At 39.1% G+C, this 16,398-nt stretch overlaps 1 protein-coding gene and 1 long non-coding RNA gene across 5 annotated transcripts in view; one reads left to right on the top strand and one right to left on the bottom strand.

The window, feature by feature from the left end:
• Positions 1–15,782, top strand: part of IFT81 (intraflagellar transport 81) — a 45,761-nt gene extending 29,979 nt beyond the window's left edge. For 2 of the 4 annotated variants that reach the window (XM_026859554.1, XM_026859556.1), the window contains 7 exons: positions 1,325–1,453; positions 2,586–2,675; positions 3,650–3,736; positions 5,234–5,305; positions 5,397–5,482; positions 10,177–10,222; positions 11,148–13,012. In XM_026859554.1, the coding sequence (XP_026715355.1) occupies positions 1,325–1,453; positions 2,586–2,675; positions 3,650–3,736; positions 5,234–5,305; positions 5,397–5,482; positions 10,177–10,222; positions 11,148–11,330 (693 nt within the window). In that variant the 3' untranslated portion in view covers positions 11,331–13,012. Of the gene's footprint in view, positions 1–1,324; positions 1,454–2,585; positions 2,676–3,649; positions 3,737–5,233; positions 5,306–5,396; positions 5,483–10,176; positions 10,223–11,147; positions 13,013–15,011 lie in introns of those variants that run through there. The other 2 variants (XR_003399510.1, XM_026859555.1) reach the window with 2 other exon arrangements.
• Positions 12,657–16,398, bottom strand: part of LOC113486010 — a 31,124-nt gene continuing 27,382 nt past the window's right edge. The window contains exon 7 of the long non-coding RNA XR_003399511.1: positions 12,657–15,969. This is a non-coding gene — a long non-coding RNA (uncharacterized LOC113486010). The remainder of the gene's footprint in view (positions 15,970–16,398) is intronic.

The raw sequence follows: 16,398 nt of genomic DNA, 5'->3' as shown, positions 1-16,398 counted from the left end.
CTTCCAATACCAGTATTCTTGTTATCAAAATACCTTGGTTTTATTTATGTTGTATCTGTTTTCTTCTGTGTACATATTTTGCATTTTTAAGCCTAAAAGTAAATACTTATTAAAAGAAAATTGGAAATGTGAAGATACATGGGACAGACTTTGGAAAGATACTCACATAAATGCAGTGGATGATGTCATGATATTTCAATTGGGCATTCATTGTTTAATTAAAAATAAAACGAGAACTGCTCCCTGGGTAAAAAGAAGCACCTAAGCAGTAGGATCAGAGCTTTTTCTCATGATTGCTATTCAACTAGAAGGAAGGTGAATAAACACAGTGTTTATTTACAGCAGGATAACTAACCTACACTGGTCATCTCACAGGAAAAACACAGCAGAGACAAAGCACGAGATGTTTTTCTGTGAAATGGCTACACATGGTAAACAGTATATTCTCATTCAAGTGTGACCTTTTCTGAACTACCCTGTAGTAAAACTGCAGAGCTTTGACTTCATAAGGTTCTTACCACCGGATGGCTGCTGCACTCTTCTTCCCCATAGAATCAAACACACTTTTCCTAGCCCTGGGCGTAACACCCTGTCAAACTACACACTGCTACTGAAGTTTACAAAATGCTTCCATCATGGTAGCAGTAGCTATTAGTAGAGACAAATCTTTTCTTAACCATATGGTTGTAAAAGGTTTTTGAGGATAACGGACTTGGAGTTCATAGATCTATGGCACTTCTAAGAAGAAATGTTTTGCTTTCTAACAAATTGTAGATGCATGAATCAACACTTAGCTTTCAGATTTCAGAAAATACCCTCCTCACGTACTTAATGAGTAAGCATTGCTAAAGCCCATTTCATCAACATATAAATAATTGTAAAATTTATGTAATGTAATGCTAGAATTTGGTAAAGTGGTATTAATATTACTATAATAAATAACAATACTAACTTAGTTTTGCTTGACAGTTGTTTAAAAAATAGTTAGCTACATCTTCAGATTAAACATCCGGATTTTACACACTGAAGTTCTTCAGAGCCTGGCCTAAAGCCCACTGTACTTTGTGGGAGCTTTCTCTTAATTTCATTGGGTGCTGGATGACCAAATACTGTATTTACAGAAAGTTCTTATTTATGCTACTCGTACAGGCACTAGTTAAAAAGTTAATTTTTCTGGCAGCTAGATTATTAATTACTTTTAAAATACATTGGTTACAGTACTTACCTCTTCCACTTTCTTACAATATTTTGACTCTGTGAAGGAATTTGCTATGTTACTTGATTAATGGATTCACATTTGGCATTTCAATTTTTGTGTCTGCAGCAAGCTATTGAAGAAAAGAAAGGTATTTCTGGATATAGTTACACCCAGGAGGAGCTGGAAAGAGTATCTGCAGTAAAGAGTGAAATGGATGAAATGAAAGGCCGGACGCTAGATAACATGTCTGAAATGGTGATTTTCATCTTAAGCTATTGTATTTCCTCAATTTGAATATCTGGTTCCTTAGCATGTAAAACCAAGTTAAATCTTCCTTTGTTTTTTTAAATTTTATTTTAATCTATGTTTATATTTTTTTTAAAAAAAATTCGAACAGTTACATCTGCAAAGGGAATCTTGAAAAAGTTTTATTAAAATGTGCATTTCTTTTAATGTACAAAGAAGAAATTTAGAATTAGCAAAAAAATAAAATCTTAAAAATGACTCAGAAGCATTAGGGATATCAAGTCTTGTCATCTTTGTTTTTTTACTTTTTAATGATTTCAGGCATGGTTTCATATTTGTTCCTGCATGTTATTTGAAAGAGACAAATGGTTTGACTCTTCAACAGAATCTTTTTCGAAAATGCTTGTAGATCACTTGAGTTAAGCATTTGTTTAAGAAGTATTTAATATGCCTAAAGAGCTAAAAATTTTGTCTTTTCCTCTATAGCCTAATTATCAATTGCCCTTAGATCTGTCATGTTTTAATTTAACTTCCCACATAGCCATAGAAGCAAGACAGAACTTGAATTTCTAATTTGAAAATATTCAAAAAGAGCAAAAAGCAAAACAGCATTCTGTGAAACCAGTAGGGCACTTTTAAAATAAAGTGGTATAATTAAAAGAGAATGATTCTCAAACAGAAAGCTGGATCAAATTTGAATTTTCAGTATAAATATTTTAAAGTGACTCTATTTTAGCATTTTCAGACTTTATTTAACCTATGTAGCCTTGTTTGTTTGTTTTCTTAAGGATTTCTTCCTTTCTCTCAGTCCATCTCTATGCAACTCTTTCAGTTTCCCCTGCTCCTGAATCTCTTTAGGTGTCTGGCACATGGGCTGTTTTCTGGACTTCGATGTGATGTTTTCTTGGCTGAAAGAATAGGAGCAGAATTTGTCTCATTTTGTCATAATGACCCCACTGCAAGTTGGGCTCTTTCCTTTTGCAATTAGGCCTAAACTTCTGTTATATATAATTCAGGCTTCATCACCCATTTTTTCTCTCCATATTTTGATTTACTTCTCTCTCTTTTCACATTCCTAATTATAGAAATGTACTATTAGTATCATAGTGTGTTAATGTATATTATTTTGTCCCTCTATCAGGTAAAAAAATTGAATGCTATGGTGGCAGAGAAGAAGGCAAGCCTAGCTCCTGTTATCAAAGAACTGAGACAGTTGCGTCAAAAGTGCCAGGTTAGTAGGAACACTTCTCTTGCTCTCTGTAAATAAAGTCAGAATTACAAGTAGGTGTAATTTACAGGTCTCTGTAGTGCTGTACAAGGACATAATCAACTGAAGGAAAGCTGGAAATAGCAGGATGGGTCAACAGTGATTTGCAACAAGTTAACATGTTAAAGACTGGAATTTGTAAAAGCTGATGGAAAAGGCACAAAATCAGGCTGATGATTTTGTCCTTTATAGCAATTTAAAAAATTACTATGCCAGGGGAAAATTTAAAAAGTTGTGGTTCAAAACTATAGCAAAGTTAGTTTTCAGATTGGTTTCAGAGGTTTTTCTGCACCTCAGCACTAATGATCTCAGAACTAATGCTCTCCTTTTTAAATGGATTGCAAATAATATCTCATCCAAATAGTTGAATAGGAATGACAGATTTATCCATTTATTTTCAAAATTTTAGAGCTGCAAAAAAAGTCATTGAGCTGCTGTGAGATGGCTCATTCCTATAGAAGCAGAGCTATCCATTTATCTATCAACCAAATTTCCAGCAAACTTACTGGTTTTATTAAAGGTGTCAACAAATTAAATCCAGGAGGGCATTTGTGGTGTGCTGCTAGAAAGCTGGCTTTTCATAGGTAGCAAGTATATTAATCCTTTCTTAATCTCTACTTTTATAATTATTTTTCCTTTCTTCTTGCAAACGCTGCCCTATTAACCTACCACATTAAAGCTCTGGATGTAGCTGTGAGGAGGAAATTTGTGTGCTATGTTGTGGTGTGTACAGCTGATCTGCCAGTCCGCGGGTGGAGGGTGGTGGCTTCCCCGGGTGTAACGATACCCCTGTGCCTGCTGGGTTTATGTAAGTGTCTGTGCGGGTGCCAAGAGCTGAGGTGGATGTGTGAGACCGACAAGAACACCGTCTGTCTGAATGTCACATGTCAGTCAATTGAAGAGTTCATTTATGTACCCTTTTGCCCTTTTCACATAAGGAATTAACTCAAGAATGTGATGAAAAAAAAATCCAATATGACAGTTGTGCGGCGGGGTTAGAGAGCAATCGCTCTACGCTGGAACAGGTAAGATGGTGGCGGGTTTGTGCGTATTAATAAATGCTGTGCAACAGGTTATTCACTATGGTTTGATATTTTCCCTGCCTTCCCTCTGGGTAGGGAAAGTACAAACCCACTTGAGGTTGAAGGGAGTCAGTGGTGATCCACAACTATGCAAATCATGGCTGAAGCTGCTGTGGGCCAGCTACAGTCACACACATCTCCTGTTCTGAATAGCAACAGATGAACTCAAGGGAGCACCAGTCCATCCACCGACGAACAGCTTCGATTAGCAGGGCTATTGTAAAAGAAGATGCATCTGCCAGAAATCCTGCTAAGAATCTGACCATAAAATGAGGTTTAATTTATTAAGACAAGTCTTTATATGCGTTTAGCAGATGCATTAAATTAGCAACCAATCCAATGGATAATTAATGCACTGAAATGGATGGCAAGGATACTTCATTAAATGTGACTGTCTTGTATTCTGCCATGCGACAGTTTTTTAAAACTACTGCCATGTACTTACTTGAACTCCAGTGCTTTTAGGAAGCGAGGTACTTAAACCAGTGCACTCCTTTCAGGTGGGGACAGTGTGAATATGTTTATGTGAATCTGCTTTATCTCACGAGATCACCTCCTGTGAATTTTGTCCCGACTTGATTTTTTCAAGACCTTGCCCACATAAGGAATATATTTCAAAATAAAAAAGGCCTACATTTAAAGTGTGGGTGGGTATAGACATAATTCTTTTCCTGTACTGAAAGTACCTTTGTATGGCTTCATCCCAGCAAAATAAAAGAATCCACAGATGTACCTACTATGAAGTAGACCTTCCATGAGAACTATTTCACGATATCAATCAAGGCTTTTTTTCTTGGCAGACAAATCTTAGTCATTTTCTAACATGTGATGACAGTCACATCCACTGATTAAGCTGGACGTGAGTGTCAGCAAACTCTCGCAGTTGAACAGCAGAATTCAGTTTTCCAGCTGATGGTCTGAAAATCAGATGGTGACAGAGCTTTGGAGTTGACAACTGCTGTGTGACCTGGAGTACACAGATTCCATTGGGATTATTAGGTTTTTTTGGCATGGACCATTTAGAGATAGGACGAACCCACTGTCTCCATACTCCTCAACATAATTATCGATTGCTCATTAACACACTATTAACGTGTCTGTATAGGATGTGCATTTAGCACTTAAGATGTGCTTAGGAACAAGAGTCTTGGCAGCACTTGTGGAGTGTCTGTTAGAAGTCAGTCAGACTAATAAACACCTATTAACAATCGTTTAGCATCTCTAACTGTGACTGAAACTGCAAATCTAAAAAAAGCAAATTGCCTTTCACTTTAAAAGAGACTTCTGTAAAGCCCAAATTATATAAACATTGAAGAAATTATCAACTCAGTGTTATTGCCTCTTTCTGTTATGGATTCTCATGGTTTATATAGCAACACGGGGCATCTCCTGTGGACTTTGGGTTACCGTGTCCTTTGAAATCTTATTCTTGTACTGCAGGAAGTAAAAGGACTTCTTGAGGAGTGTGCTCAGGAAGAAAGCAACTACCGTTACATTAACTGCATGAAAAGGGTAAGATCACAAGAGGGACCAAATTGTTCGTTGTGAAATGGAACAGCGGTTATAGGAGATATATTTTTTTTAATGACACATTTCTTTATAGAATCTAGAAGTACAGCTGCAGCGTGCTAAAGAAGAAATGAAGGCATACATTTCCTCAGACCCACAGGAGAGACGAAAGGCAATTCGGTAAATGTATTAATGCGTTTCCTTTGTGTTAACTTGAAGGATATTCATAAACTAAGGCTGAAGTTAGGAATTTTCTCACTGGCATTTGAACTGGAGGAGTTCACCTGATAAATTTAGAAACACTATAATAATCTAAAAATAATCATCTCAAATTCCAGTATATACTGCTGTAAACCTACGACTTCTCTCAGACATACCAAAAGATTTTCCCTTCCTGCTGGAGATTATAGGCCCCAGATAGCGGTTTTAACTTGCAGCCCCTGTTGGCAGGAGCTCAGAGAAGCTGTGTTTCAGCTAGGTCCTGCGGGAAGTGTGGCTCTACCAGACATAATGCCCCTGCCAAGCTTCTCCCTGAAACTAGTTCCAGTTCTTCTACTCCAGTGTGCAGGAGTAGAAGTCTACCACCTCTTAGAGAGCAACCATATGCTGCCCTCAGATTCTGGCCATTTCTTGCAAATCTTTTACTCTTCTTCTAAGAAAAAAATCTCTTGCCATCGTTGGTACAGGAACAGAGGACTGCATATACTCATCATAAATGGATTTTGTTTTGCTCCTATTTGTAGTTCTTACTGGAGGTAGAATGACTACTGTTCCGTACCATCACACTAACCTTCACCTTTACACTCACTTGAATTTACTCCAATATAAAGACCGTTGCTTCATTCTGTGAGTTTTTTCAGGACCCCCTGCCTATGCCTGGTAGGGAGAGAAGCAGAAGAGGTTATGAGTCGAGCTGATGATTTTTTTTTGTGTATTTGAAATGATGCAGTCCTGCCAAAGATTTTTTTTTTCTTTACATTTTACTGCACCTTACATATTTTTATAAAACTACCCTGTTTAAAATTTTTGTATATGTTCAATCTTCTAATACAATATGAAAGTTGAAACAAAAGTTAGACAATAAAGTCCACAATCAAACATCAGGAAAATCCAAAACAAAACATTTATAACTTTCATTTGGTAAAAGTGTCAAAATACATGCTTTTTATTCTTCATAGTTAGTTTTTCAAAATTTCAGAGTTTTCCATGAAATAGAAATTCTGTTTTCCAGCTAGTTTTATCCTTGACATAAAAAAAAAAAAATTCTTAGATGCTAGCTGTCAACAAAATAAACAAGCTTAAATTGTTGTCACTAGTTTTACGAAGTGGTCTCTTGGCTTTTGCACCACAGTATTTCTCAGTCATGAAAGTATTTATTAAAACAGAGGTTTTAAAATTCACGTTTGCCTGGTTTGATCAAGGGTCTTTGGTTTATTTTTTCATGAATGTAATGAGTGAAAAACACTCTGTTTTGAGAGTAGGAATGGGTCTCCTTCAAGGTGTAGTCATTACTGTACCAAGGAGTCTCCACAGAGTGTATCATTTTTAGTTCAGTGCGGAGGGGGCATCAGCTCTGCCTCGTACCTCTCCATCTCACAGTCTGCATCAATCAACATTCTTACAGCTTGCTTCATTGCTTAGGCTTTAAAAAGCCACAGCAATGTAGTTCCTTGATGTGAGGCCTCTTCTTAGACTTCTACATTTGTATTTCAGCAACAGGACAGATTGTAGCTTGAGATCTGTGTAATCTGTCATGTCAGAGCTGTGGTTCATGTACAGTCTTCTGTACGATGTGCCAAAACGCTTCACAGAATTGTCCCATTCACAAACCCAATTTAAAAATGTGAATGAGTGACAAAGCAAAGATAGAACTACTTAACTAGATAGTTAATAGTCATTCTACATTCCATTTGAAAGCTTCTCATCATCCAGCATGCTGCCGTCACAACAGGAAAAGAGAACCAGTAGTTGTCTGTCACTTCTCAAACGAGATGGAAAGAATAAATTAATTTCCCAAGATATCTGTACTCTTAGGAGTTTCTACCTTTCATAATAATTTCTGGACCTTTCCGTTGCAGTGGTGGCAACGAGGGAAGCACCGTTAGTTGGTTGTGTACGTAATCAAGTGTCATTCCCTATCACCAGAGGCAATTCCTTCACTCATTGTGGAGGGAAAAAAAGGCAGTAGTTGACCACTAAGATGTCATGGGCTCTGGAATGGGGCCCTTGACAGGGATAGTAATGTGTCAGACTGAGTGAGGAAATGCCAGGGATCCTCTCAGGAGACACTGAGAGATGAGGTCGTCTTCCTCCATCAGATCCTTCATGAACTAGAAGTTGTCCCGATGCACCTTGCGCTGGTACCAGCAGCTGCATCTCCTGCTGTTCTAGAACACGAGGCAGAGATCACTAGGAAATGATGGGCTAAATTAATATTCATCACAGAGACCTTCTGCAAGGCTCTGAAAATGTTTACACTGTGTAGTAAACAGTGTAGGAAAAATAAGAGTAAGGAAAGAATCAAAGTTACTAATGTTAGGGTGGGAGAAAAAGATGAGATAGAATGTGACTGGAGGCTAAGAAGCCTCTTACTTCATCTCACAAAATCATGGAAGGCTGTAGGAAATAAGAGATTAATCTAATGAAAGATGAGGGAACAGCAAAATTAAGCAGAAGGGAGAAAAGAGAAGTGTCCGTGAGAAAAACCTTAGTGATGATGTGAAAATTCATTAGTCTGAAAAGCAGGACAGCTCAGCCAAGCAGCTGAGAGGAAATGCAGGTCAAACAGCAGGCACTGCCCTTTTATGGCCTCGCGGGGAAGGGGAGGGTCTGAGTTTACTCACAGATGCTAAGCAAAAAAATGCTCCAACTCAAATACTCGTGAAATGAACCTCCACAATGTGAGTATTCACACGGACAAGCCATCAGAGCCAAACGCTGGAATTCAGTGTGAGTCCAGCTATGTAATTCCAGGTATGGTGAGGAGAATGTGAGCGGAGCATTACCACTCTCTCTGCTGTCCCTGTTTCACTTGCTACCCGTGGGCACAGAAGCGAGGGAAATTACCCTCACACAGTGACTATACACATTTTTGACCTTCTGTAAGAGGTCACAGACCCGTCATATTTAAATGAATTACAACAAAGTTCAGTATTGAGATCTTTGCAAAATATAAAATGGAACGATAATTTTTTTTTCTAGACATCCTTTTAGAATGTGAATGTATTTTTCAGCAGGCACTGGAATGTAAACGGAGTAAAAATGAACCATAAATAGAACAGCACTTTCCTAACAACGTATTGAACAAAAAATGTCTTAATTCTGTCCCTCTTTATTGAATATAAACTCTCTGTTCTGTAGAGTCACTTCTTAGGAATGTGAAAAGTTAATTTTCTTCTCTAAAAATAGAAAGTTGTGGGTTTTTTAATGAAGTTACTAAGTTGCGTTCTTTCCAGTCATCATTATAAATAGTAAAGAAAAACTTACTAGGAAGGACATCTAATCTTCTGATGATTACTTTGAAAACTACTTAAAAAGAAAAAAGTATGTTCTCGAGGCCAAATGTGTGCGAACATACGCTGTGTGCCAGTGGAAATAAGAAGATTCAGTGTGGTTTTCCGTCTCTGACTTGGTGGGGATTGCTGGGGCTCAGCTGTGCAGCACGGCACTTAGAGCAGCCTCGAGACAGCTCTGGTTTGGGCTGGCTAGAACTGTCTGAGAGTGCGAGGTCACAAAACCATCCAGGTTCATTCCTGGCCCATGCGCTCCACAGGGAGCGTGGCAGCAGGACCAGGTGGCCAGGGGCCCAAGTGCTCCGGTCCAGCGCCTGGAGTACTTAGTAGAAATGGAAGGAATATAAGAAACGTGGTGCCTTGGTTCTACATGGCTGCTCACCACGCTCTAGCAAACCTTCACACTCGGGTGTCATGAAGGCTGATATTTCTTCCTGGAAATTAGGATTTCTCCAAGCAATGTTCTTCTACCCTGGGCAATTTGGAACTTTCTTTAGATGAGCCAGTTTATTTTGTATTCCACTAGCAGATTCTCAACCTCTAAGTGTACCCGTTACACACAAATTATAATAATTGATTTTTAAGTGAATCGGTGAAGAGTTTGTTTATTGTCACATTTCCAAAAAAAATTAAAATAAGTACATAGTAATGTATCTCAATCGTACTGTTGTGGTTTGCATATTATATTGTCAGGTTTCATGTATCAAGTTTGCATATGTCAGAAAGTGATCCAGCCACTTGTTACAGACAAAGGTGTACAGCCAAGATTTTTAATAATGAATGTCAACAGTTACCCTTCTAAGCCTATATTTAGGCACCTAAATGTGACGGCTGTTTTCTGAGAGTGAAGAATGCACAGTGGTTCCATTGCAGTCGTTGGGTTTGTCAAACCTGGGCTGAAATACTATTCCCCTTCGTTCCTCTATTTTCCCACTCGTTCTAACGCTGCATTCACCGGAATTAAGGGCTGTGGATTTGTATACTCTGATGCTGGTACAAATGAGGCCACTGGCTAACCTCGGAATATCACCAGGATAAATGCATTATTAAAAAGGGATCGTGTATATCTTATCTAAATGATCTTGCTGTTGTCTTCAGGCTGGAAGGAGCAGTAATGATGCCTGCTTCAAAAATAAAAGAGATCTTATCCAATATCACTTTTCCCAACTGCACAACTGAGAGAATTGGAGAGATGTGGTGCTTGATGTTGTCCAATGATGAAAAGGTTTCTTCGTGCTTTCTCTTCTGTCTCATTTATGAACCTCCCAATCCCTTCATAATGTTCCACGATTGCATCATTGTTCTGTTCTGTTACATAGAACCAAATGAAATCATAATAAAGTTATTTTATATGTCCTTTAGAGAACAGTATACACGAATGATCCTCGAACAAGAAAACCTTGGGAAGGTAAGAATGAGGTTTTTTTACCTTGTAAAAACATTGTACAGCTCATATTTTTGTGGGGTTTCTTACTAAAGATTCTGGTCAGTCTTTTATAAAAAGCATATTGCAGCCTACAAATAAAATTCCATTACTGCTGGCATTGGTAACTAATACCCTGCAAAGAGATCACGCTCACTCTTCAGGGCTTGATTTCCTGCAGAGTATAGCATGAGCCGCTTGTAAAAGATAGTCAAACAGCTTAACGTGACAGCACATTCCCTGAAAACCATTTGGATAAGGAACTGAAACATGGGCATCACAAAGTGTGCCAGCTCAAGTTTTATGTTGTATATAAAGCAACCTGTTGAAGACAATAAATTTTGAGCCTGTCAGCCTTATCACTGTTATTAAAGGCCAGGGGATCATCAGCGCCACAGTGTTAAACAAAAGCAGTTGTCCATTTTAAATCTTGCACGAAGCTCAGATCAGCGCGGATGAGGTTCACACTAAACATCTTTCTTCTGTTAGTTTCCTTTTTATGATTCTGTGAGTGATTTGTACAGGTTTGGGCTGCCACTGTTAATAATCAGTAGCGGGTTTAATTGTAAAACATTTATTTATATTATAATAGGAATCCATTGCAGGTTGCAACTTGATACTGCAAGAGCTCTGTATGGAAATGAACTCAGATTTTTAGCATAACTTCTCCAATAGATAAGACTATTATTTAGACAGTTTTGCAGCAGTGAAATAATTGTTAATCCATACAAAGCAGATATCTGAGTCCCAGGTGTTAATGCATTTATCACTTGCAAGGAGTGTTATCGGCTTCAACAAAATAATATTTTAGCAGCATATAAAAATCTTTGTCATTCCAAGCTGCCTATGCAGGCAATTTTTGTGGCGTAGAACTGTTCCAGAAATCTTAATCTTTTTGTATTTTTGACAGAAATTACGAGAGAAGCAGAAAGTTGTACGGGAAAGTCACGGGCCAAATATGAAGCAAATTAAAATGTGGCAGGATTTGGAGCAGTTAATGGAATGTAAGAGAGAATGTTTTCTGAAACAACAGAATCAAACAGCTATTGGTCAAGTCATTCAGGAAGGAGGTAAAGATAGGCTCGTACTATGAATTCTGCCTCCTTATACCAACATGAAGTCAGAAGACAGTGTGTTGGCTTCTTAAAGGTAACTTCTTGCTATTTATTGTTGCTTTCATAATGTCTGCATAAATTTGTTGTACATTATTTGGTTTTGGTGGATAAAGAGCACAACTAAGCACTCCATGAAGCTTTTCCTCCGTGGTTCAAGTGACAACATAACGTCGTTAGGAAGATCTGTTATGAGAGCTGCACTAGGGTGAACCTCATCGTAAATCTTTGTTTTATGAGGCTGGGAATGGCATGCATCTGCAGAGAGATCAAAGGAAAAGAAATCCTTCTCCAGGGTCACAGAAAACTTACGCAATTGCTCTGCTCCTTATTCTGTATCACTAAGGTTACATTTTTGCAGGGCCTGGGAGTTGATATTGTATAATTGTGGGCCTCCTGGCTTGGCCCTCTCCTTCCCTATTGTCTTTATTCACTCAGTGTGACTGGCAAGAATGGAGCCATTTTCGCTCTGAGCTGCACAGACCTTGCCCGCACGCTCCTAGTCAGACTTTCCTTGCATGGTTGAATTAAACTTGATTGTGCTTCTAGGAGACAGTTCATCACTACAGCGTCAGGAGTATGAGTTCTGAGAACAATTACTTGAATTCTGAGATTTTTTCCATTATCTTTTGTTGTTGTTTTTAACAAATGTCTTTTTCTTGCGCGTATACCTTCTAATTTTTCTGAGTTGCCCATGTGAAAGCGTCAACTAAAAGCTTTCTCACTGAGGACATCCTGTGCTGTTGGGTGTGTGCAGTGTGGTTCCAGAGTGCTTACGCTGCCCAGAGAGGGTCACCCCAGGGACAGAGGGTTGTTGATGGATGTAAAAGTGGCACAGTGGCTCCCACATATGTTTGGATATGCAAAACAGGCAGATAGGTGAGCCTGCCGTGTGCTCTGGCTTTGACCTGTGAGCTACAGGCAACTGTCCCTGCCTTGAAAATTGCATCAAGACCCGCAGCTGACCCAGGATAAGAGGAATGTAGGTGAGGCTTGAAACTGTCCCTCACGCTTCATCATTTTGGATGAGCACCTCTTAGGCACAATCAAAGATTAGAAGCAGAGAAGACAAGTCTGTGGGACCAGAACTCTTGCTATTCTTTAATCCCTTGACATTGAATTTCTAGATAGAGTTGGGGTGGGTATTTTTTAGTTTTTTCTGCCTGAAGTAAAAAGTATTTTCAGGACATAAAAAATAATTTTGCTTTCTCTGGTACCTAACTACGAAATCTGCTGCTGCTTTCTATATCAAGAGAGAGTATGGTAATGATATAGTTCCTAGTTTGCCTTTGCATTGAATATATTGGTTAACAGAACTAAACTAAAATCTGATGACTACATTTTGACTGTATAGTATTTTTTTTTTTTTTACATTTCTTAAGAAGGTAAATTGTTAGTGAGGAGTAGCTTGCTGGGCCACAGGAAAAAGAGGTTTAGAATGGGTCATTTAATGACATTTATTTCAGATGCCTCCAAAGGGTTCAAAACTGCAGCATATGTGTAAGGAGTGGGTCTGAGATCCATAGATTCCCAGGACATCCTCCTGTAAGCCCTCCCACGCTGCCGAATAGCCAAAGATAGTCAAGTCTTTCTCAACAGCTGCACGCTAATCTTTCCCAGGACAGGGAGAAGCAGCACGTTTTCCCCTACACACATTTACAGGGAAAAACAGGTAGAGTTGGCCGGGGTGGGGAGAAGGTGCAGCTTCCCTGAGCTGAGTACTCGACCCGGGCGGGGAACAGGCCTTAGTAAGGCGCCGAAGGGAGCCGCATCCATGGGAAACGGAGACGCTCCCGACCAGGACATGCAGCCTGTAGTACAGTGTGGGCAGAGCTGCCTCCAGAGACACCTACACGTGATGTCCCTGCTGGCCCCGTGCCCTTATCACCTCACTTCACCTGCGTTGCACTGTGGGACCTCTTGAGCTGAAGAAAATTATAGGAGTCACAGGCCTGGACTTGTAAAGGAGGGTTTTGCTGAATACTTGCCAGCTATAGGAAAATAACACAGACAACTAGATAGGAGACATGCCGAAAACATGGGATAATCGCCAAAAATGGGCATTTAGGTTACTTAGGAATCAGCCTATGGTTCAGAGTCAGCAGACAGGGCAGGGAGAAAGGGAGTTTTATATACTTCAAGTCAAAACTTTTAACAAAACCCTAGAAACCCTATTTGACTAGACCATTTACGTGAAGATGTATTACATGGATTAGCCTGCTGCCCAAGAAAAAAGCAATGCTTCTGAAATTCATAGCAATGATGTAAAATAAGATTGAGTATATTTTGTTTTTCTGTTCAAAGTTACCCTAAAAATAGTTCATCTTTTTTTTCCTTGTAAAAACAGTTTATTGCTGGTTACTCAAAGATGACGTGATTGTTGTTCTGATCTGATTAGTGTTCTGTCATTTGTACTGCACCAAGAAAGGGCACACAGATTACATACCACAGCAGCAGCAAAATGACTTTCTGAGATGAAGCAGAAAATCATAATAACCGTTATGAAAAGAAAATTGGAAAAAGTCAAATGCTATTTTTAGCTTCTTATATAAATGGACATTTAATAAATGCAACCTTAATGGATTCTGTTCACTGGCTTTTTCACCTAGTTCATGATTTGACAGGAGCATTCAAAAATCTTTGCATGTCACAGTTATATTTTTACTTCCTCACTTGCAATAAAAAACTTACTTCTAATTTTTTTGCTTTGTTATTATTAATGACCTCACTGGTTAGCTAATAAATATACCATATAGAAAAATACCTGCCTTTCCCATGTGAAGGTCCAAATAAAAAATGTGTGGAGCTGAATCTGGGGCTCCAGCACTTAGCAGATTTCTTTCAGTTGGAACACTGATCCGAGCAGTCACTCACGAGCAGCAGCTTATTTTGCTTCAATAGCTTCTCCTTATCTTTACCCCACGCTAGATGAGGAAGTATTCCAGCTCTAGAACTACTCTAGGATTCTGCAGCTTTGCATTTATTTAGTCTTGTTGACTTCAGCTGTCCCGAGAGCTGCAGCAAGTTCCAGGTGGACCTGAGAGATGAGACAGTGGCTAACATCAGCAATAGGCACGAGGAAACGGTACCTCCACCAGGTTATATGGCCAGCTGTTGTACCAGCTGGATAGCAGATTATTTTGATTATATTACTGGTACCATTTTACTTCCATTTGAATTATAATAAACAAATGTTTTTAGAGTTCCTTAAGTTATCTAAATCTAGGATTACTTATTTGTATACCTTTACCTACATGGATAATACTACTAAAAGTCATATGCATATAGTTGCCCACAATCATAAAGGTTGGGCCCTGCTGCTACATTATTTATTATGTTTAAATATACTGATTTGCAGAGCTTTCTTGGTAAGGTTTTCCTGCACTGTGATGCTGCTCACTGTTACAAAACGCAACACAGCAGAAGTATTTAGCAACAGTTCAGTGCCTAGAGAATGTCTTCACAGGGAGGGTGTTGTGATTAATAAGCAGGGATAGTATCATACCCAACAAGCAGTGTGAAAGCTGTTCTCCGAGTGACTTGCCGGTTCAAGAACTGGAAATGAAGTACGGAGCTGCTTCTCCTTAGATCACTATTTCACGTCTGCCTCAGACGAGCAGCGAGGGAAAGCTCACTGCTAACTACCTGGGGTTTGTCCTCAGCAAGTGATCTATGCAGAGTGATTTGGCAGTATCAGCCTGATTCCTAAATCACCGTGCTGGCAGTGTTTGGCGAGCCTGGAGCCAGCTTCCCCGTGAAGGCAGACAGATGTACGACTGAAAGACCAGGCAGGCTGAAGTGCTGTCACCCCAAAGGTGTGCCCTCGGGAGAAGGGTCGTGACACGTTGACCCCGTGGAGTGTGAGAAGCTGTTACTCCGTCATCCTGTCAGGGGACGAGGAGAGCACTGATGCTTGCGGATCTGGTTTCTCTTGTTGGCCCTGTATTTGTTCAGACTTAAGTGAAAAAAAAATAAAGAACTCCAGCTGAACGTGTGCCCTGTGTTATCATTTGTAGCAGTAGGTTTCCTGCTGAAGGAACACTGTTAACTCTTCAGCTGCTTTTCTCTGTTGCAATTTGTAATGGAAACAGAATTGAAATTTTCACAGACACGCCAGTGTTCCAGTGAGGAAGTATTACACGAATCAACAATTTTATCACAAGGTACCACCTGTCTGGACAACACCCAATTGGGTGGTTGTTTTCTAACAATCAGAATTTGACTTATTTCCAGCTTGTTTAAAGAGTTCTTTAAATTCCCAGCGTGAATTTAAAAGGGGTTCTCCAAATTCTCAGGGTCTCTGTTTCTGCAGCGTTAGGTCTGCAGTAGCAGCCTCCAAACTCACAAGGCAATCCAGTTTAGTCCAAGGTCATTGGGTGAAAAGGGTATTTTTCACAATTGCACTACACTGATTTTCATGATTCTAGTTTACACACTGTAAGACACTGCACCGTGGTGATGTCAAACTCTGGTGCTTGAGGCGGGGAGCAAACCTATTCCAAATAATCATCAGGAACTGTGAGACAAATCATGCTGTCCTTACTTTCACAAACCCTCACTGACTTCAGTGGGAGTTTTGCCAAAATAAGGTCTGCTGGATTTAGCTCTGTATTCTTCCTCCTGACAGAACAAGCAGGAATTAAAGGGCCAGCATGAGATTTATAAGACACAGTGGAAAAAAAATAAGAACTGTAATTATCTACAGTAATGACTCTCATCCAACACAAATCAATGTTCTATTAGACACATTCAGATTTATAACAAAAATTAAATGTTTGTGGAAGTTTTCCTCAGTGCAAACAATCAAAATACACAAGTCCTTAGCAATATGGTTTGATTTTTATTATCCATGTACGAGATGCTGTCTTGCACAAATCTAGTGCTGAAGTATTTATAGTGTTTATCACTAAAATACAACTTTATGCATTATCTTGTATTTGAAGGGCTCATTTATATTTATTATTTTAGAAGTAGTATATTTTTACCTTTTTTTTTTGCATTTCCATTCCTCCTCATTTTTTAAAAAAAAGCATGTTTTTGCAAACTAGG

This window comes from Athene cunicularia (assembly GCF_003259725.1).
Source record: "Athene cunicularia isolate RWA chromosome 15 unlocalized genomic scaffold, athCun1 chr15_part1, whole genome shotgun sequence".
Taxonomy (NCBI): Eukaryota; Metazoa; Chordata; class Aves; order Strigiformes; family Strigidae; genus Athene; species Athene cunicularia.
This window is presented reverse-complemented; position numbering and strand designations above follow the sequence as displayed.